Source organism: Plectrocnemia conspersa, unplaced genomic scaffold, assembly GCF_051122295.1.
Source record: "Plectrocnemia conspersa isolate PC_06_02 unplaced genomic scaffold, ASM5112229v1 ptg000008l, whole genome shotgun sequence".
Classification (NCBI taxonomy): Eukaryota; Metazoa; Arthropoda; class Insecta; order Trichoptera; family Polycentropodidae; genus Plectrocnemia; species Plectrocnemia conspersa.
Genome location: NW_028277172.1, coordinates 1107472 through 1130977, shown reverse-complemented (window position 1 = coordinate 1130977; position 23506 = coordinate 1107472). Strand labels below are relative to the sequence as shown.

Sequence of the window (23506 nt, the reverse complement as noted above, 5' to 3'; positions counted from 1 at the left end):
ATAATTATTTACTAATGAGCAACATGTGTAAAATATTAATTACATATAATTTAATTAATTTGTAACGTGTGTCTATTCGTTGTTGCTATGCGAATTTATTTAATAAAAATAATATGCAATTAACTTTTTGGTTCCGACAGTTTTAAATTTTATTAAATATCATTTACGTATACTTTTAATTTATATACTTTCATTTCTGATGTCATGTGTATAAATTTTCATTTTTTTCATTTGTTTTTAGTGTATTAAAATAAATAAATAAATAAAATAAATCTTAAAATTTTCATGGGTGCAATTTAACATGGAATTGTTTTAAGAGATATGTGCACTTAAATAAATACTTTGCTCCATAAAATGAGTTATTCGTGCATTAAAAAATTAACGTTAAATAAATATATCTATGATCAATACAAAATAGATTTAGCAACATTTTATTTGTAGTGCATTCAAATAAATAAACTATATATTAGTGTTGATGTAGCCATTGACCAAAGTTAAGTAGCATTGGGCCTGGTTGGTAACACACTGGGTGTTATACCTATCCAGCTATAACAAGTTGGATAGGTTAGGTCCAAACGAGCGTTGGTCAAAACAGTGAACACCCCATGAATAACTCTGCGACGAATCTATTTAAAACTCACCTTACATAAATGGTTTATTATACCTTATTATTAAATATATAAATTATTTAACTCAAGGGAATTTATTACAATAATATATAAGTTAAAATATTGATCCATAGTTACATATTTAATAGGTATTTTAAATCATTTGTTGCCAATTTGTGTAATCGTCCATTTTAATAGATTCGTTGCAGAGTTTTTCATGGGTTATTCACTGTTTTGACCAACGCTCGCTCGCTGCCGTTCGCTCACACCTATTCTGCCCAATAGTTGAGAAAAACTTTTTATAGATAACTAATAACTTGTTGCCAACGACATCCGTTGTGACATTTTTTTAAATTTGTATTTTTTCAGTTATACATTCCATTATTACATTTAAAGCAAATTTTTACCAAATAAACTTCTACATATGTATGATACTTATTTCAATCCTACTAACAAAAAAAAACATTTTTTTAAATATATAAATATTTCTGATTTTTTAGTCTCTTTTAAACTTTATTCTTATTTACCAATAAAAAATAACATTGTGTAAATTTAATTTTAACAAAGTCATATAATCAAAAACTGAAAAACCTGTTCTGTAAAATCACCATCGTTGTCTTACATCCAGTGTCTAAATCACTGTCCACTTACACACTCGTAATCACTGCGACGGCACGATTTTATTGCTTTTGACATGGATTTTTGACTTCTGAGAAAGGATAATTTGTCAAAATTTGGTTTAGATTTGCTTCATTCGAAATATTGTTATAAAAAGTCTTAATATTCCACTGCTGATTTATTGCTGTTGACGTGGATTCTAAACGGTGTAACTTAAAAACAATTTCAGATTTTGAAAATATTTGGTAACGATTATGAGTGTTGAGCCGTAGGCTGAGTATCGCAGCCTTAAACAGTCCTTGCAAAGATATATTTAGTTCACTTAACAGCGAAAAAATATCTGTCAGATATACAAGCTTGTCTACCAACTCATTGTCAGATAAAAGTTCTTGAAATTTCTGATTTTTTTGCTGTTGGAAAAATAACTTGACTTCTTCGCGTAGGGCGAACAGTCGAGTTAGTATTTTGTCCCTTGACAGCCATCGCATATTCAGCGTGAAGTATATATGGAACCCATTTCTTCAGTGTCTCAAATAATCGCTTTATGTTTATACCGAATTTCGTTTATAATCTTAATAACATGATAGTACTTGATGTAGTTCTGGAGACATTTTGTCGCCATTGTTGCTCATGATGTATAATTTAGTGTGTAAACAAAATGTTTGGGTGAGCCACAGAATAAAGAATACATAGAAGCGGCATCGCGGTGAAAAACAAACTGTCCACTTACGCGCGAAAATTAATAAAAAATAAATACTGACCTTAAAAATCAATAGTTTAAATAATAGAATGTGAAACTTGTTGTGATGTTTGATTTTGTAAAAGCAATAGTTTTCTTAGTTGTTCATTAATCGACTTGAAAGATAAGGGAAGTTTAATATACCCATCAGAAGATGTCATCCGTATTTGTTTAAAAACTGAAATTTATTAAAAAGTATTATAAGTTTAACTAGTGTCAAAATTAAATAATAATAAAAATTGTCAATATGATATTAAAATCTTTCATGGGCACAGGTATCTTTCAAGATCTACATTACCATATATTTGACCAATCTCCAGTGGAAAACCATTTAATACAATTAATTCAAGTTATTTCTGGAAAATATTTAGATGTTAGAATACATTTTATAACAAAACTCTTATTTAAAATATTTCCTCTTAAAAAATGAATGTGCGATGATACGAATACGGTCCTGCCGAGTAATAGTTCAGGCTTTCGATGCCTAAATCAGATTAGAGCTGCAAACGGCTTCAATTTTTATATGCGTATTTGCACAAAACAGCCGTTCTGTGGGGTGACTCAATTTTTCACTTTTGCAACAACTCCTGAAAGATTCTCCATCATGTTCGCGGCATCATCTGTACGTATCCCAACACAATTTTTCCATTCAATAGTTTCTTCGAAAGTTAAGTGAATAAAGTACTCCTTAACATTCGACTCTCACAAAACAAAATAGAAGTGCCTTGATGATAGACAGCATGCATTATACATAAAGGTGACGCCATTGTTTCTCGCTTTTTAGCACAGTTCGTGAATTTAATGCAAGCGAAAATTGTCATTCAGAACCAAGAATGCATTAGAATCCATTTTCATTTCATTATGAATAAAAGTTGCGACAGTTGCACTACAGTTATATTGTGGTGTAGTGGGGCCGGAGAGTGCCGGGGCGGCACTTTTTTTAGAGGCAAGAGTGCGCTCCTATACATTTTATAAATCTAATTTTTAAAACGTACCGGAAATTTCACAACAAAATCAAAACTGAAAAAAAATTGTTCCTATCTGCGCCCTTGTAACACAAAAGAATTAAAGTAACAATAGGTTGTTTGTATAAAGTCATAAACATACAACACAGTCTTTCTTCTGTGACATACAAACACTTTTGCAGCCGATTGCCTTTTCTTTTGAATCTTGACCGAATGTATCGATGGTATTCAGGGGAGTGCAACCTCGGTTGACATAAGATCGCGAACTTTGGTAAAATATAAATAACTTCTGTCAAATAAATCAGATTAATTCATTAAACTTTATTTGCGAAAACAAATGCGGAGACTAGTGATTCCTTGAAAACACTTTAGTCTGTAGCAATCATGAAACAGGATAATAAAAATACACATATTGCATTAGGAAAATTCTATGATACATTACTGAAACGTTGAAATAAGTTTTTTTTTATTATCACAAAAACATTTTTAAATATTATTGGCTATTTTTTTTAAAAAATTAGAGATGTGTTAGTTCAATGCTCCGGCACTTATTTTTTTATCACTACACCACTAGTTATATTTAGCCATTTCGCTCTTATCTCGAAGCATGTAGTCTCACGCAGAATGAAGGGATACGCAGTGACAGGAAAGGTGCGGATAAGCATTTCGCAATACAAAAACGCTGCAAAAAATAACACAAAACATTTTATTTTTCATTTATTCATCATGTATCATCACAAAATCAGCCACATGGTGGTGACACTTTACTTGACATTGAAAACCAGCGCCTATCGTCCAATACAAAATAATTACCAATCAATACTGAAATCTCACAATCATTCCGTGTGAAATATATTAACATGAAACCTTGTTACAATTCGTTCTTATTAATGCGCGTTCTGCGTTTGTGTAATTGTGTGTGTTGTTGTATGTCAATGTGTGTGTATGTGTTCTGTTCGTGTGCAGTGTGTCCAAAAATCAAAACTTTAAAAGCTAAACGATAGACTTTGAACAGACATGCTACATTATGGACAGTTGTGTCGAGGGTCATTCTAATATCGATTTCTTAATTACGACGCGATCTAACCGCAAACACTTTCCAACTGAAACGATAAAAGGCCGATCGAGTCGGCGAGCCAATGACATACGATTTGTTAATTTTAAAAAATACCTAAATTTAACGTCGTCTAAGACCAATAATAATAATTATAATAATAGTAAAAAGGGTTAAAATTTATTCATTATAGAAAAATAATTACGAAAATCCCTTCTCACGAGCACAACATCAAGATATATATAATATATATATTTCAAATTAGAATAAATCATTTTAAAATTTATATCTCACTACAATTGAGATGATTATGTGAAACCACTGTCGTCGTCGTCATTTAAAAACGTGGACATTCAATCAGCGTCGTTACGAGACAAAAAAATATATATTATCGTTACAATAAAAATCTAATAAATAATTACTACATCCCATCAGATGGGCTGTGATATTTTAAAAATTTCACACATTTAAAAAAATAGAAGAACGAGATAACGGCTCAGCCGTGTGTCGCTATTAAATGCATAGATAATAATTTGGCTCAGATATGACATCATGAAAAATAAATTATACAGCCGACGTGCCGCGCTCGTAGCGCACCAAAACCTTATCACTAACATATCACATCGCGCACTCTATCACATTATTACAATATGAACTCCGCCGCGAGGCGGGCCAACCGAGATCACCGCGACTGCAGTACGTCCGTCGCCACCGTCGCTATAAATATTTATATTTTTCGATCGTCGCGATCGAAAAATAAAATAAGTACAATTTGGATAGCACCGGACAAGTGGAACGACGGAAGCGACGGCGTCCACAATATCCTATTCCTTACGCAAAAACAGAAAATAAAAAATTAAGATGACACATACATTATTTATTCCTTCCTATCCGTTCAACGTAGATGATATTAAACCGTCACGCAAATTCGTTGTGATACATTATACAATCGTCTCTCTGCATCGACTGTCAAAATATATATATATATTACTAACACCTGATTAAATTCAATAAATATATAGATCGCGCGTATGTAAGTGTGAATTCGGATAAAATATACATATGTTTACAAATCGGATTGTTTTGTAAGAGTACATTAATTTATACGAGATAGTTTTGAATGAAATCATGCGATAATTCATATTAGAGTGCGACAAGGAGAAGCCTTGTCCCCGTTGTTATACAATACAGTCGAGATATGAATGCCACAGACGGCGTACGCGCATTCTTTCAAATCTTACAAAACAACCGGACACATATGCATTACCAAAACACTATCCATCAACACATTTATCTCGTAATTGGACATATATTTTGAAAACAGCAGTGCAAATTGGATAATCGTACACGTTATCGGTAAAATGAAAGAGGACAGAAACGATCAAGTATATTGAATGAAGGGCAGGCGAGTTTCTTTGGCTGGATATATGCAAGCTTGATTATAAACATACGTGTTTCCTATCGCGATAACTTTACATTATATGGACACTGTCTCGGACTACGACGGATCGAATACCGGACATTATACCGAGAAAATACATTCACTATTGCCATGCTATTATTTTTATACGCAACCCAAAAAATGATTTCCTCATTGTCGCCATCGTCGGCAATGGAGTACTGTATTTAATCAATTCTAATGAATAATCCTAGCACTTACACATGTAGTGTTCCATTCAAAACAGTAAGAACTAAAACCTAGCTTACACATACTTTAAATATACACAATAAACGCTATTTTACATTTTATATTTTATTAAATTTTTTTGCTTTTTTCCTCTCTTCAATTGTATCGTCGTTTTTTTCTTCTTCTTCTCCTCATTTTTATTAAATTTGCAATGTTCACACATCAATTTATTTCACTTCTGCATTCACTGCCTTCAGGTCTGATCCGACTTAGCGTTTAAAATAATAAGCTGTCAATCTCAATCAAACGGATTTTACGAGTTACGAGATCAAGTATCATACATACAATTGACGATAATTTACGAAACATAACCGAAAGTGGTTGTGAATTTCTGATTTTACGATGAACAACTTTCTGAACACCGTTTGCTTACGAGAAAAAAAATCCGACCGGTCTCGAGTTGGTGTTCTAGCTACTTTACACGAATTACGATATTAACCAGCTATGAAGTGTCCGAGACTATGTTTGTGTTCGGCAAACTATGCTTAACTATGATCCCTGAACCGACAATGATTAGTTCGTCCTATCTTAAATATCGTGGTCGATTTTTTCGCAAATACAAAAATCCATGTCCAACATTTCGCCTTCGAAATAATATTAAAACAATAAATAGTTAACTCTGCTCGGAAATCATTAGACGTATATATCCGCGTTCAGCTTTTCGGGCAAATCTCTCGTTAGTATTTCATTAACAGAAAGTCAAACACAATCTATTTTTTTTTTATTGGCAACGTACCACACTAAGATATCCTTAACTGCTTTCGAAATCATCAACGTTAAATATAAATTTGATCAAATAACAATTCAGGTTAAATCTTTGAATTTGATGCAATCAAAAATCGGAAAACGTCTTTAAAAAATAGGATATCTTGCATGTCGATTATGCCGCTGTGTGTATCTATGAAACATTACACAATCTAGAATGTCACGAGTAATTCTATATATTTTATATATATATACGCACAGAGCAATTAGTAAGAAATAGAAATTATCAATATTATCTTTTCATATCATCAATAATAAATTCATCTTTGTATTTCTTTCAATTATCTTTAAAATCCTACTAGAACTATGTTTATTTCACTATTTTTTTTCGTAATTATTATAATATATATAATATATAATGCGATATACATAACTTTAGAATGATATATAAATTGAATCTGGTACTATTTAATTATATTTATAATAGTAGTAAGGCAGCGACGGGATGCGGACTCAGATAGCGCTTAACATTAAATGAGATAACAAATAAAAACAACACTGTCGACATAGTCGAGGAATAAAAAAAAATACAGCTGCATAATTTTATCACAGAACGGCAGAAAATATCTACGCTCTTTAGACGGGTCACCATTTTGTGTACTAGAAGCACGGCACATTGTGTACAACTCGCGGAGAAAGCAAACGTCTATCGCTATCAAAATAAGTTACAGTATTATACGTAATAAATAAATATTCGTTCACAATGTGCTTCGGCTTTGATGAAGTAACATAAATACAAAACGAACGGTGGCATCGTCGCTTCAAGCAATATAAAAATTAAAACGCAATATACAAGTATCGGTAACTGACATTAAATATCTGTTTGAAAATTATTTTTAATCGCTATTCGTCGATATAAATTAAAAAATAGATGCCACCATACGAACACTTGTGTAATGAAACAGGCTACTCTATATCCATGCTTAGATCTCAAACCGTGCACTACAAAAATCACTCTTTATATTCATAAAACATGTATATCATATACACATCACAATAATAAATATAATAATAATTAACAATATCCACGTAATGATAAAATTAATAATCCTTTAGCGAAGTTCGCGAGCCACGTAACAAAAAAAAAGGAACCAGTCTACAATTCAATATTGAAACGTAGCATTTCAATAGACAACTGCGACACAAAGTTAAACTAATAAAACGATAACGTCGTGGCTCACAAACGTCGCGTATATCGAACAAGCGATGCTTATCACACTCAAAATTATTATTTTGCAGCTCGTATATATATATATATTTTTTTTTATATTTTAAATAATATAAAATGATTTTTTAAAACACGATCGGGTTTTGTCGTTTATCTTGGACCCGATGCCCTGAGTCCGCTCCGCGTCACCGTCACCTTTGGAAAACCATAACTATAAATAACAAAATATATTAGATCCACATTCATAGCTGTTTTGACAAAATAACACACATTTAAGAACATCCTATTAATCACATACATATTATATATATAGAATTATGTTTATATACATACATACATATGTATATAATTTGTATTAATAATAATAATAATAAATATATATTGACGGAAACAACATTAAGGATCGGCAGCCAGCTCCCTCAGCGTAAATATAATCAATTTTGTACTGTATTCGTTACAATATACACATAAGATACTTTGAAACGAAAAATTAAAGTTAAAAACAATAGCTGCGTTTGCAAATTTTGCATACTGGCAACACTATATAATGTATTTAAAAGCAGCCATCGGAGACATTGCTTCAAATACAATAATCAAAACCGACTCACTGTAACAATATGATGCTTCTAATTCAAAACTCAGGTAAGAATTCAATTCAATAGTTAATTATAAAATGTTCAGACTTGACTTATGTAACCCAAAATTCGGACAGCTTTGGAGCTCAAAGAGTAAACGTTCCTGAGGTGGCGCCGCATACGGACCAGCGTTATGCATCCATAGAACGTCAGAAAAACGCTTCAAATGTGCGAACAAATCATTCCCTCAATTTAGAAACAGATGCATCATATCAGTCTGCTTTTAAATACACCTAACATGTAGTACACAATTTAATATAGATACACGTATATATACAATATGTATATATATACGATATACATATACATATATACAACACACATAGCAAACACATAGAAACGAGAGCCGACTGCTTTGAATTGTAAATTACCGTTAAAGTTACTGTACAAAATCAATGCAAAAATAATCATAGGAAACAATAATGTATCATTATATCAATATATTAAATATTTAAACGTCAACAACACTATATAAAGGGACACAACTATTAACTTTGAATATCAGGATACTGCATTGGAAATTGTTTACATATTATATAATATAATAATAATAATCATAGATAATCTTTTTATAATTTGTAATTGAATTTGTATCATAAGTTGGCCATGTACTCTCTTTTTATTTCATTTGAACATTAATAATAATAATAATAATAATAAGAATAGGTGATAAAAGTGACAGAAAAATGTACAAACATCCAGTAGTAGTACGATCTATACATTTAAAATTTCCTTAGAACATTATTGAAAACACTTATCATCGGAGAAATACTAGCCCGAGCAAAAAACTGTTTTGTTTTTGTCATCATTTGTGATGATTCGCAAATATACATACATCATTTATATCATATAATGAACACCGATATTGAATAAAAAAATTAAATGCGTGAAAAAAAAAAACATATCATTAAAAAGCAATTTTTTTATCATTTCGTCATTTTTTTAAATAGTTAAAAATTAAATTTAAATCAATAATGTTCACTACTTTCGATAGTGTAAATGTTGAGAAGTGAGAAATAAAATCGACGTAGAAGAAAATAAAAAAAATAAGCACTTCGATGTGTGATTAATAGATTGGAATGAACGCAAAGCGACAAAGCGGAAATGGTTCACTGCTTTTTTAATAAAAGGTATACGTTAAATATACATAAATAGGGGTATGGGACAGGAAGAAAAAATATATATGTGCAAGATGTTGGAATCGTTCAAAAAAAAGTAAAAATAAATAAATAATCCTAAGGATAGATAACAAGTGTTACTACTATAACTTAATAACAAATAAAGTGTTTGTCACTGTTCAAGTATAAAACTATACGAGAATCTAACTCGGGCTTTTGGTGGCCCGTTAAAAAAACTTAATCCTAAAAATGAGGCAGTCCAACTACAAAAAAGCAAAAATTATATTTTAATCAAAGCTTAAAGCATACATAATTATACGTATGTATACGCGCATGTATATTAAATACATATCGTATAGAGAGAAAAGGTAGATTAATAATCGTGTGAAATTAAAAAGTAAAATGTTACGTTTTTAAAAATCATTAAAATATATAAATGACAGACGCAACGTCTATTTTATAATAATAATATGCATATATTATAAGAAAATAATTCTTGTTCTCAACGCACGTTCGATAAGTGAACGCGCATGCGTTAATAATAGCGTTTTATAGTCGACTCGACAATATTAATAATTTTTTTATAACCAATTTTGGTTGTTAAGTCATCAAATAAAAAAAATCTGCATTTTCAACCGACTTATCACAATTCACACCCCCAACCCCACAAGCTCACAATCGTTCGTTATTCTTTGAAAAAATATACTTTGTTCCGTTGCAGGTATTTTATACCGTGCAAATATAAAGTTAAAGCTTAAACAAACTTACGAATCAGCAACATATTTTGACTTCACGAAAAAAGAATTATTCTCAACGCCTATAAATATATGCACATGGAAACTGCATACCAATTTATAAATATAAATACATAATATATACGTAAGTTGAACACAAATAGACAATATATATATCACATATATAGTTGTAGAGATGTGTACATATTAGTTGTAGTGTAAAGTATATGAAACAACAAACAAATGATTATTATTTTTTTTATGTATGATCCTTTTCATGGCTGACGGGTTTTATAGAGGTTATGTATCGACTTTCCACATCAAATCTTGTTTGGTTTAGTACCACCATTTTCCTGAAAAAGACAATAATTTATTAGAAAATTTTAAAATAAAAATCAGAAATAATTTTGAAAATGATATTAACCCTATGGTTGCCGAGTATGTATTAAATAATAAAAAAAATATTCATCCCTAAAAACACAGCCGATTAAAAATGTATTATTATTTTAATGATGAATTCGGATTCATATTGCCAAAATAGCAAAATCTGATAGATCAGATTTTGGCAACCACAGGGTTAAAAACATTTTTTTTAGATCATTTTTTTTGACTTTGATTAAATAAAAAATATTAAAAGCAGAATCACGATATGATAATTTAAAAATATAAAAGGCAAATTACTCGAGAAAAAGGTTAAAATATGAAACTGTATTCATTGTGACTACGTAGGAGATTCATCACCAGTGTCAATCTTCTGTTCCTTATTACAGAATGAAAAATTGTACACAGTGAGAACCGATGGATTGAATCAATTGAATATGTGACACGAATAACGTATGTCGTAAATACGTAAATAGTCTGTTGTGAAAAACATAAAAAAAATCATTCAAAGAGCTTACCATATCTTGATGAGCTGGTGGATTGGTGGTCGTGGCCACGGCGGGAGTGGTTCCCGTTGCAGCGCGACCCATTTTATCGCAGTACTCAGCTAAGATGTCACGGAAGTTGCCCCAGCACTTCTCCGGAACCGTGATTGCCGTACGAAATTTGTTTTTTACCTGCGTATCAATCGACAATGTAGACTGCGCGTCAATGTTGGGAAAGTTTGAACACTTAATAATCACAACGGTGGTCAAAATTTCATCATTAATAAAGACAATCCGGGTAACATTTGAAATGCAGACTTCCCGGATTGCCTTTAGAATGACTTTTACAATTAAAATTAAAATAATAAAAATAATATTAAATTTTGGCATATAACCTCATTTTTTAAATCAATAATTTAAACTATGCGATAGTTAAAATTGGCAGTAAATGTAGTTGAATATAATAGTTAATGTATTTTGAAAATAAACAAACAATTCAAGTTATGTTAACTGTAAATCTAAAAATTTTAATAAATTAAACATTGCAAAATACTGATCAGTATTCTGAGTAGTTAATAAATCAGATTATAGCTGATAAGGATTTGTGGTAATAAAAAATAATCGAAAAATTACAGTAAATTAATATAAAACCCCAAATAAACACGAGAAGTAAAAAAAGTCAAATGAAAACCTTATATTATAAAATCCTACGAATTGTCAGCATCATTAGAAATGATTGTCCAGCTGTTCATAGTACAGAACTTCCGTAGCTTTTATTGATTATTGAAGGATTGAAGCTTAAAATGTGGGACCATTGCCGTTCATATTATTCATAAACGACATAGACATTCGCCTCTAATGTACATACATCAGGGGCTCACCCTGAAAAAATTAAATTCATTTCGGAATTAACTAAATAAAATTAACTTTTAAATAAAAATCTGTTTAAATAAAAAAAGTGCCTGAATCATTTTTGACTCGTCTTTGCAGAGATGGACTGCGGGCAACTGTTTATTTTTCAGCATCGGAAAGTGGCATGTCATATACTTTTCCAGGTCTTTGATGCCAGCGGATTTAATAATATTTACACCAAGTTTTCTAGGGTGCAAGGCTTTGTTATAAGGGACACATTTTACTTTGTGATTCGCGTCTTTTATAACAATCCATGGAAATCTTAAAATACGCATGTAAAAAATCTATCGAGATACTTCTACATGAAGGAATTCTTCAAATTGCTGAATCTCGAGAAGCAACGTGTTTGAGGACTTTTTGTGCTAGTTTCGGTAGTAAGACATTTGCACACTTGCCAGCTCAGCTGTGGTATTAGGACATCCAGCATTGTATGTTGATATATTTAATGTCAGTAATGAGGAGCTGGTCCTATTCATATAGTTTAATTTTAGTATCTAATATATATTTTTTTAAATAAAATTGCAATTTATTTTTTATTTTTGACCATTGAGGTCATGGTCATATTTTAATAAATAAATTAATTTCAATGCTTGTCTATCTTTCTTCTAAAATGATGATCTGTCACATCTTTGAACTAGTGACATGAGAAACGATAATATTTTCCAAAAAAATATTTTTAGAAAATTTATAAGATAATTTCACAGCATATTTATAGCATACTAGATTATTTTGAAAACCACATGTAAACTTCTCGAGTCTCTGAAAGGAATATAAATCATTCCAAAATATGCTTTATAAAACTAAAAGTAGGTCAATCAAAAGTAGAATATCTTAGAAGTAGAAGAAAAAGGCTCATATTTTGGGGTTAGAATTTTAATACGTTTGTGGTCAGAATTTATATTTTATGGTCAGAATATAAGCGGCCAGAATAAATATTTTATGGTCAGAATTTATATTAAATAGTTACAATTAAAATGGGACTAGTCAGAATTTATATTAAATGGTAAGAATTATTTGACAGATGGTCAGAATTATATTTTTCAATTGTTATCGTAGTGTTGTTATTGCTGTAACTGTTGCTATTCTCGTCTAAGCTCTGTCGTTATTCCTGCTTCGTTCGTTACTCTGCATACCATTGCATTCTAGATACAATTAAATAGATTCGTTGAGTGCTATTCATTGGGTGTTCCTCTTTCTGACCAACGCTCGCTCGCACCTAACCTGTCCCAATGGTTTTTTATTGCGAGATATTTTATAAGATATTTCTAAAATAAATAATTCATTGCCCATTTATATACATAAATGTTCTATTTTTTTTAATTTATATTACCGACCTATATTTTTATTCTGACCGTATGCTATTTTTGTTCTATTCATTTGATCTTTATTCTGACCCTGAATAATATAATTATGAACATTCATTATTTTAATTCTGATCGTCCTATATTTTTATTCTGACCGTATGCTATTTTTATTCTAACCACTTAATTTTTATTCTGACCCTGAATAATATAAGTATGACCATTCATTATTTTAATTCTGATCGTCCTATATTTTTATTATTCAAACCATTTGATATTAATTCTGACCCTGAATAATATAATTAGGACTGTGAGGGATCTTATTTTTGAAACATATTGCAGTAATTACCGTAACTAAGGATGAACTAAACAATAGAATATAAAGGATGGGACCACACAAAAGCCCTCGTTACGTCTACAAAAAAGAGTTTCGAAACAAAGAATATTTCTTTGTTGCAAAACAGGCACCCGTTTCATTGGTTGCACCATTCGACCTCGGAAGGATGTCCATTAAGCAGATGCCACTTTCTAGATGCGTATACATATTTCGTTGGTTTAAGAAACGAGTGCAACAATTGACTGGATGGTTGGTGCATGGTTATGATTCCTCAGCGAGCTTTGCAACCCTTGATACTTAGGACTGGTCTCCATTGAGGAGAGGCCGGACATGGTCATATACAGCCCGAGACTAGAGACGACTCCACCAGATTATCAGAGAGGAACCAACCTCCACTACACTGCCGCTGCCACAACTACAAAACCTCTGGGGACGATCCATTAGACATGATCCCTCCGCCAGCTTCTCCACCACCGCTCGGAAAAAAGCGATACTCGCTCACCATAATTTGTCGCAATATTTTTTAACGGCATCTTTCTGGCTGCGAAGTCACACCCCTTAGGGTTAGAAAACCTCAAATGACCATGCATTGTTTGAATTCTGATCGTCCTCTATTTTTATTCTGACCATAAGCAATTTTTATTCTAACCATTCAATCTTCATTCTGACCAACCTGTTAATAAAATTCTGACCGAGATTTGATTTTTATTCTGACCATTTAATTTGTTGCCGAAGAAAAATGGCATTTAATCTAAAGAACTTCTATTTTACCTCTTGTATAATAAATTGATAATTCCCAAATATTTCACATTTAATCACACTTTAAAAATTGTAATTTGTGCTGTAAAATTTGGGTAGGGGAAATTTAAAAAAATCTGAAAAATCTTGAATGAAGGTGGTATTTTTATCAACCCCTATGTTAGAGATAACTATACAACTCAAAAATAAACAAAGTAGAGGAATGTTTCAAAGAGTTAAATCATAATTTGTAAAACAATTACAGTGATACTTCGACTATGTACCGCTCTACATATGACCTTGTGAGAGATAAGAGCATGCGGTCAGCATGCCCCTATCTCTCATTCACTCTCCTCACTTAACACACGAGCGATCGAGAGGGAAAGTATCTCACCGCCCGCCCCTGCTTTTTACATATCTCATTTTGACCTCTACGTACGAATCTAGATTCTGAACCCATTTATCCGAGTGGTGTTTGTTATGTCGGATTTATCTGAAATACGACACATAGATTGGTGTGTGTGACGCACGCCGCATGTACATATTTGCTTTTTTGTGCATCTATTTCGGTATTTATGTAATCAATTATTATATTATTATAATGTTTAGGATAAATTTACAATGATACGTTTCGAAATATAAATAACCTAATCAAACAAAATATTTAGCTCATGTTCTGTATCTAATATCGAGCTACAAAAAAGTTTTATAGCAGTCATATGTAATTATTCAGTTCAAAAAGTGGTTGAAAACAGAGTGCTTTGTAAGTAAGTTCTACCGTAATTTTAGTAAAGTAGCGATTAACATTTTAACAATGACACCCAAAAACTAGTAACACTTTCACTACTGATTATTTGACAAAGATAAACAGATTAACATTTAAAATAGCAGTATAATTAACCTACATTTCTGTCATTCTAAAACATTTAACTTCATAATAAAAGTTGTTTAATTCAATTAATTTATGAAATTAATACTGTTGTATTTATTTAAAAATATAGTTTTATTTGTTCTAATTCAGTCCTGTTTCCTGTGATCACGTGAATTCTGCGTGAATTTGTTTTGTGCACGGACACTTGAAAAATGTGAGTATAATAAAGATAAATTATTTATGGTTTTCATTTGACTCACTCACATTATATATTATATATGAGAGTGAATATTAAATATTTTATTACCTAGTTTATAATTATTAAAGCAAAAGGGTAATTAGCTCACCTCGCTCACGCGCATATAGACCCCTCGGTGGTTCTGACCAATGTCAAAATAGAAAATCTTGTTGTCTACTCGCAGCAAACGACCCTCTGGAAGTTCGCCTTTAAAACTACACAACACATTAAACACTCTGAATACACGCAAACATATTTCAATCGCAGAATCATAACTAACCCTCCGTCGTCAGTGCCGAAGTCTTCTAGCAAATCGGTGAGGGCATCACGAAATTCTATCATTCCCTGCGCAGGTATGGCTACTTGCGTTCTTTGTCCCCCACGGGGAATCGTTTGAGAGACCTTTAAAAAAAACCCAACGTTATACTACAATACATCAATGCTTCACAGTTTCACGTTTAAGACGAGTACATACGCGTAAAAATCGTCCTCTAGAGTTTTCTTTAAGATCGAGATAATAACGCCTATTATCTTTTAGCATCATTTCAGATTTTAGCTTACCGTCCTCGGGAACACTCTCGGGGTTTGGCGGACCTGCAAATATACAATGCGTAAACATTACATGCGTATGCTACAATCAATTGTTTGGTGAATACAAAGGAGTACAAACCTAAAGATGAATAAAAGTCGCTAAAAGAGGAAAGGTGATCGCGGAATTCTGCAGCGGTGGACAAGGCCAAAAAAACTTGGCTGCGCCTACCGTCGGCTCCGATCTAGAAGACAATATCCACGATGAATTATAACGTAAAAATTTTGAAAAAATTAAGAATTGAAGTCATACCTCAGCTACTTTAATGAACCGCCCGCGGCGATTCTGCTTGACGTCCAGATAAAATCTTTTAGATTGTATCTGTAGCATTTTGGTAGCAAGCTCCTGTTCTTGCTGCCCTTGACCTAGAAAACAATTAGGAAGAACTGTGAATATTTTAATGTATTTTAATTCAACAAGGAACAAAGAAAAATATGGAATAATTGCAACGAGTATCAATAATATTACATCATGATAAAATTTAGTTAATAGTACATGGTGATGCAATAGTTATTAGAATGTTTTACAGCATATGCGTTGTTTGAGAATACAAGGAAGTTGAGTGCATTTTGGACTAAGTAGCAAGTATTTAAAAATATCCTAATATGGAACATCTGAAATGAAATTAACACTGACATAAAATATATCCACAAAATTATAAAGTCGTTTTTTTATTATTTTTCATCTCCTTTTATTCCCATTAATTAGTTTTCTGCATGATGCAGCATTTGAAGAAGCTTATGAGTGCAAAAAGTTAATAGATAAAATTAAAATGTATTTACAATATTGCTAAAAAATGATTTTAGGATTTCATTGTAGTTAGTCTAAATAAATTAATAAGCAGAACAATTCTATAAATTTTTACTGTTTATAAAAGTAATTTATTAGTAAGATTATTAAGATATACACCCAGTTTATTTAAAATTATGATTTTTTCTATTTCGTATCTACTTTGTCCTCAATTGCTTTTGGCACATCAAACCCATAATTTTGATAAGATCATAAGCAATGAAGACCATACTAACCACGAAATGAGGTCAAGGTTGTAATATTAGTAGTGAGTTATTTAAGACATTAAAGGAATGATAATACAGGCGGACCAATAAAGACATGTACAATTTCCCGAATCCACCTGTGTTCCATCTTTACTGAAGTACAAAATATTGTATTCATTACAAGACCGTGATATATCAAAGGTTGTAATGGCTTATTCAGTCTCTCAAAACAGTGGTATAAGTCAATGACTAACACCTGAAAGACCTAGGTTTAGATCTCATATGAGCCCTAGTGTTTTTCAATTGCTATCCTGTCTTAGTGATTATTATATAATTATAATTCGGATCTAGGTTGTGCATTTATGGTATAGAAATTCTCCAATGAGTTAATTCAGTTCATAGAAAAGTCACATTTATAAACGAAAAAAATAAAAAAATTGTAATGTAGTTGAATCAATAAATAAATATATTAAAAATGCATGGAAGCGTTTTATGACCTTGAAAAATAACACAACTTTGATCATAGGATAGTTGGAAAAATAATGGATTTCCTCTAAATTTCGCCGTAAATTCTCTTACATCCAATTATGAAAATAGTTTTTTTGATATTAAAGTAACGTATGCGCTCTATAATTACTATATCTTTTTGTTATGGAAAAATATTAGGAAAAATCAATTTAATTATATATATATATATATATATATTTTTCCGCAGTCTAGATTGGGCGTTTTACTTCAAACCTATCTGAATTTCGTTTAAATCACTCTTTTTCACTTAGATGAATTAATTTTTACTATTAAAATTTATAAATCAGTGAATGCAATTTTGACTGTCATTATTTCTATCAATATATATATTTGCTTTGTTCTTTGGAATCAATATTTTTTTACAGCTGCCATTTTAAAACCAGATGATAAAATCAGGCCGGCTAACTTAGCCAATATATTTACTGTATCAATTTATTAGGAAAGTTTGATTAGAACTCCACAAATTATCTGTTATATCCCATATATATTACAATATGTAATATATATGGCGCTTTGAAATTTTTCAGAATAATTCTATTGAAAACTACTTCATTTTTTTATTAATAAATATATAAATATTTAAGAATAGCAGTTTTTCTCTCATGCAAAATTTGGATTTTGAGACAATGATTTTTTTTTTAAATATCTTTAATATCGATTTCATTACATCAAAGTTTAATCAAAAAATTCCCAAACAATAACAGATAATGGAGTTCATCTGCATTGCCTGTTGCGATTAGTCAAGAAATCGATTAAATTTTCGCTTTAGAAAATAATAATGTTGCATTAAAAAATAATATTTTTACTATAAATCGATAATTGCAACTTTTTGCAATCCAGACTCTGAATCATATTTTATAAAGATATACTAATATTAATAATAATAATAGAGCGAAATATAGTGAATATTACGTAGACATCAGTTGTAAAAAAATCTTCAATGAAAGGTTTAAAAATATCGATTAGTAGTGAATCTGATTAATTTTTCAGTTTATGCGAATCAGAGCAAAAAAAAAGCACTCAGAATTAAAAAAAAATTTTTAGTATGAAAATCAATATATGGTTTGGGAAAAATATAACAATCAATCAACGATGGGTTGAAGTATTTAAACATTTTAACGAACATCACATATATGTTCAAAATCTAAAATCAATAACTAAATTTTGTTCAGGCCTTCCAGGGACGAATTACGTATATGGAACAATGGTTCTTCATAATTAATTAGTTGTAGACTATTACTACGGTTAAATTTAATCAATCCATTGTTACCGAATATAAATTAAAAGTGAAAATTTGTGTTATATTTTTTACTATGATATTTTCAGGGGCGTCCAAATTTTTTAAGAAACGGATAAGATAAAATTCTTCTTACCAGAACCATATACGAACATATATATTACTACATATGTTCGAATATGATTCCAATAAGAATATTTTCACCCAGTTTTTCACATTTTTTTAGAGATCTGAATAAATCATTAACGGTGCCGGAAATTTTGACGAATTTGGAGATTATGAATATGAACTATTATGAACATTATTACATTTTGCTATCTATTCGTACATCCACTTTATGTAAATTGGTACGAGTTCCATATTCAGCCATTGAAGATGTTGAATACAAAGGAAGGTAACGCACGATTGCAAATACCAGATAAGCACGTTGACGTCTCATAAAAGCAACAATATGATTTGATATTTCTTCATTTCATTTACAGATATTTAAAAAAAAATCTTTCAAGAAAACACTACAATGCCTACCATAACCTAAATACATTTAATCCTCTGATCACCTTACACGGCAATTGCATAAAAAAAATAAAAAAAGCTGTTGAAGTGACTGCAAGGTCAAACTGTGTATAAACGTTTCAAACATTATCACACTAGAAATCGATACTATTTTTTTATAAAAGAAATTCTCCTGAATGAATGTTTCAAATGCCTGATGGCTAAGTAGAATTAAACCCATTTAGACCTACTGTGCCATATATCAAGATGTTCCATAAGTTTTTGGGTTCTTAAAGGTGCGGGTTAAATGAGATAAAAAAATAAGACGTGCGATACTTTTACTCAATTATATATTCTCAATATTTTTCTACAATTATTCTCCACATGTTAATCAATTTTTTATATCTGATTCGAAATGTCGTTTTTGTAAAAAAAAATTTTCTATCTAAAAACTGTTTCAGGTATCTAAATATATGATAGTTGTTTGGAGCAATGTCTAAAGAATATGATGGATGAGAAAGAAATTGCGTTATCTTGATATAAAATTACCCTTCTTGAAGGTCTTTTTTATGGTCTGAGTCGCTTTTAAACGAATTAGCTGAGCATACTGTCTGTCATAATTGTCTGCCTTTAATCCAATAACTCATAATGAATTATGCCCTATATATGCCACCAAATGCATAACATTACATTATTGGGGTTGATTTACGTGCAAGCACTGCCTTTTACGTTGCAAGTTAAAGTAAATGATCCACTTCCATCTTCAGTAACAATTCGACTCAAAAATAAATCTTTGTTCTAGAATGATTTATTACTGGAATATTGAGATTCGCTGTGCATGGTTTTCCTCGGACAATTTATGAGATACCCATATTCTGCAAATTAACACCTTCCCTAATTTTTTAAATGTCTATGAACTGATGTAGGCGACACATTGAGCTTTTATGTTAGCTTCTATATATTTAATCTCGGGCCTACTTTGATGGCAGTCCTAATATCCTCACTAATAATAATAAAGAAAGTAGATACCCAATGCCAAAATTCCCGGAATGAAATTTTTAGAACCACATTTGACACTTTATAAATGTAATGGCATCCTTGCCGGTTGCATTACAGATGTTTCTAACTATTTTTGTTGTATTATGACTGAGTTGAAACTTAAAAAGCATAATATAGCTTAACTGAGAATATTTCATCTCCACTGCCATTATTGATTTAGGTGTGAAATTATCGTAACAAAAAATATCCTATTACTAAACAGCATCATTGATACGACTACTGTTAATAAACACCAAATTAGTGAAAGATAAATTTATTAAAAAATTATATATTTATGCAAATATAAAAAATCCACAATCAACTGCATACGTTTATATAAGTTTCAAGAATGATTTCTCATTAAAAAATTACCATTTTTTAACTGAATCAATTTGGGAAAGGCACCTTGAATACAGTAAGTTTAGATTTTATGTGACGAAATCTAAAACCAGATTTGATGCCAAAAGTTAACAACGTTTTTATTACCTAGTGTGTTTTTGACGTTTTCTCGGATCTATATAATTTGTGTGTAAAACTATCTAGTGACCTATTTTACATTTTTTGATTATTTATATTCTTAATTTTTTGTGGCTATTATTTTAAATTATATTTAAAAAAATCCCATTGCTAAATATAGTAGTTGTTATATACATTTTATTGATAGTGGAGAGGATTTTTGTCTATATCGGAAGCAAAAATCCGATTTAAATAATAGCGACAATATCTAAAATAATAGCAACGAAACAATATTTCAGATAAGTATCACCACTCTAGATTAAATAATTATAACAGATAATGATAGTATGCCTGTGATGTGGAGCTCAAGTTCCTTCAAATTGTATCCAGCCTATTGATTATTTTATACTGATGACCTAATTAGCAAAATAGTTTGTGAAACAACTAAATGAGAATTTCCAACATGACATTATCTTCGAGATCAATATGGACCTCGATGAGATAAAAGCGTTTATAAAATACATGCAGGATTATTTTTCTACTCGTCATAGTTGTAACTTTCCATTTTTCCAGGATATTTTTCTTAAGATATATTCTTTAAAATATTTTAGATGCTGCATGTTGTAGCAAATGAAACAATATAGTAATAATTTGAAGCATAGAATTGAAAAAGTCAACCGTATTTAAAAACCTTATATTTTAGAAAATTATTATGTAAAATAAGTTTTATTACTTACAATCCCAAAATACCTTTAAAATGGGGAATTTGACTTTTGGTAATAACTCATTCGAAATAATATTTCTTCACATTTTTGCTTTATTTCGGACATGTTACATCAGAAAATTTTAATAATTCAAAAATTCCTTTTACAACTAATATTGTTTTAGCCTCATTTAATAATGTAAAATAATCATTAGCGGATATAGGAGTTTCTTGTGTATACTGATAGGTACTACACTAATTTAGAACTTTCTAGAGTTATATCTTTTAGAAAGTCATTTTACTGGGACTATTATGGCTGATAGAAAGGGAAGCTCAGAGCTTATTAAAAAAATCAACAAAAAAAAAGAAGAGTATTTCTTGTAGAAATCCTTAAGCAATGATTATAACATGGATGAATAAACAATTTTAAATAACTGGCATACCAATGAAATACAAGTAACTTCAAGAATAATTCAAGGAGACTGGTTGAAACAGTGAAAAAACCTATGGCTATAATTTAGCACACAGGGGTAGATATCGCAGACCAATATGATTTTTATTGTTTTCTCAGAACATTTGAAGTGGTAGCGAAAACTATTTTTTGGGGATTAGAAGCTAGTGCGGTCAACGCTTTATATAAAGAAAATATTGTGCTAAACAATTAATTAAAAAATCTGTGAAAATTAACATTCTCATTTATGGCCCGATATAACGAATAGAAAAAATGACATTACCAGACAACAAAGAACTGTGGCTAATAAACGCTAAACGAGGGTAGGTACTCTAAGCAAACAAACAATAATTTTACAGGTCTGTACCTATACGGTGGGACGCATAATAACTTGGTTGCATAAATAATATAAGATAAATGAAATTGATAATTTAGTACTATCTAGTAAAAATTAACTAACAAAAAAATGTAATAATATTATTGAAACAAATTCGAGTGCAAAGAGTTAATTCCATGAATGATAAAAAAATATATAGAAAATTGTCTTTTGCGAGAAAAAGTAGAAACGTAAAGAACATCCCCACAGAATACTTGGTAAGGTAAAGCCTTTAGAATTATTGATTGGAATAATATAGTAAATTTTAACCAAGTGGTACCTGACTAATTTATTATATATTAAAAATAATATAAAAGAGTATAATTTTAAAGTTACGTACAAAAAAAGATTAGAGGAATTACAAGTTTATCATATCATTAGATTATTTGGCGCAAAATTTTAGGAATTATTATTAATTAACGGAAGGGTCAATAGATTGATATTTGTCTTTATCGGCCCGTCCTTTGGAACAAAAGTTGGTCGAAGGCGTTCCGTTCCGTTCCGTTCAGTAGTAATCGGTAGTAATGGACGGGAAGGAGAGAAACATTAGTGTCATTATATTATATAATGTAAATTAAAGATACAATTTTAGAATGAGTGAAATCGACCAGCGGCTGAAACGTTTAGTTTAGTTACCAGGGTCAAAATTGTTGCCGGTCGACTCCGCACCCTGGCCGTGGTACTCTGAAATGCGAAAACGGGGGAGTGAACGGGGGGCTCGTGTTCGGGAGTTTCGCCGACCTCCGAGGGGCGCCGGCGAAATTCTCGAACGGAGGTCGAAGGGGCGCGGGGCGAAGGGCCGGACGGAGCGAAAGGGGGCGCCTCGCGGAAGGCGCGCCTAAGCGGAAGGGTCGCGGGCGTTCGACGACGTCACCCCGGGGGCGCAGACCCGACCGGCGCGGCAGGGCGGGGGCGGTGCGAGAACAAAGGCCGGTCGCAGAAAGAGCCGGCGCGGCGCCCCGGGAGGCCCCAGCTCGTCCGTGCCGGCCGCACCGCCCGCCCGGACATCCTACGAGCCGACACACGTACTCTGCGCGCCATCGTGACTGCCTCGGTCCGACATGCCGCCGCGGGTGCTCGCCGCTCGCCGCCGCCGCGCGCGCCGCCGGCAGCTGTGGAGGCCGGTGTGGCCACCCCTCGCTCCGGCCGTTTCGCGTACCTGCCCGGAACGACCGAGCTTTCGGCCAAGCTACACCCGGCGTTCCCAGTTTTGCAACCCTCGTTTCGTTCGTCTTCTCCGTCTACCCTTATTCATAAACGGAAACACATTTTATATTTTTAATATAA

At 31.6% G+C, this 23506-nt stretch overlaps 1 protein-coding gene across 8 annotated transcripts; it reads right to left on the bottom strand.

The window, feature by feature from the left end:
• Positions 1-9621: 9621 nt before the first annotated feature.
• Pur-alpha (Purine-rich binding protein-alpha) lies at positions 9622-23335 on the bottom strand. 8 transcript variants are annotated; one of them, XM_088189428.1, is made up of 9 exons: positions 23249-23335; positions 22856-22903; positions 16196-16308; positions 16025-16127; positions 15830-15948; positions 15635-15756; positions 15464-15590; positions 10991-11173; positions 9622-10444 (listed from the first exon to the last, which is right to left on the bottom strand). In XM_088189428.1, exons 1-9 carry the CDS (start codon positions 23280-23282, stop codon positions 10412-10414), a joined length of 882 nt encoding a protein of 293 aa, XP_088045554.1. In that variant the 5' UTR covers positions 23283-23335; the 3' UTR covers positions 9622-10411. The 8 variants fall into 8 exon arrangements, with proteins under 8 accessions (XP_088045554.1, XP_088045556.1, XP_088045555.1 ...); XM_088189430.1 differs by having other exon boundaries at positions 10991-11149; XM_088189429.1 differs by having other exon boundaries at positions 15464-15569.
• Between the last annotated feature and the right edge of the window lie 171 nt (positions 23336-23506).

Bases quoted from the DNA above. Each gene is read 5' to 3' on its own strand.
- Pur-alpha (XM_088189428.1), bottom strand. From the start codon at position 23,282: ATGTCGGACCGAGGCAGTCACGATGGCGCGCAGA. The intron at 15,591-15,634 runs GTTAGTTATGAT...GCGTGTATTCAG, and splicing joins TTCGGCACTGACGACGGAGG to AGTGTTTAATGTGTTGTGTA. The intron at 11,174-15,463 runs GTGAGCTAATTA...ATTGACGCGCAG, and splicing joins TCTATATGCGCGTGAGCGAG to TCTACATTGTCGATTGATAC.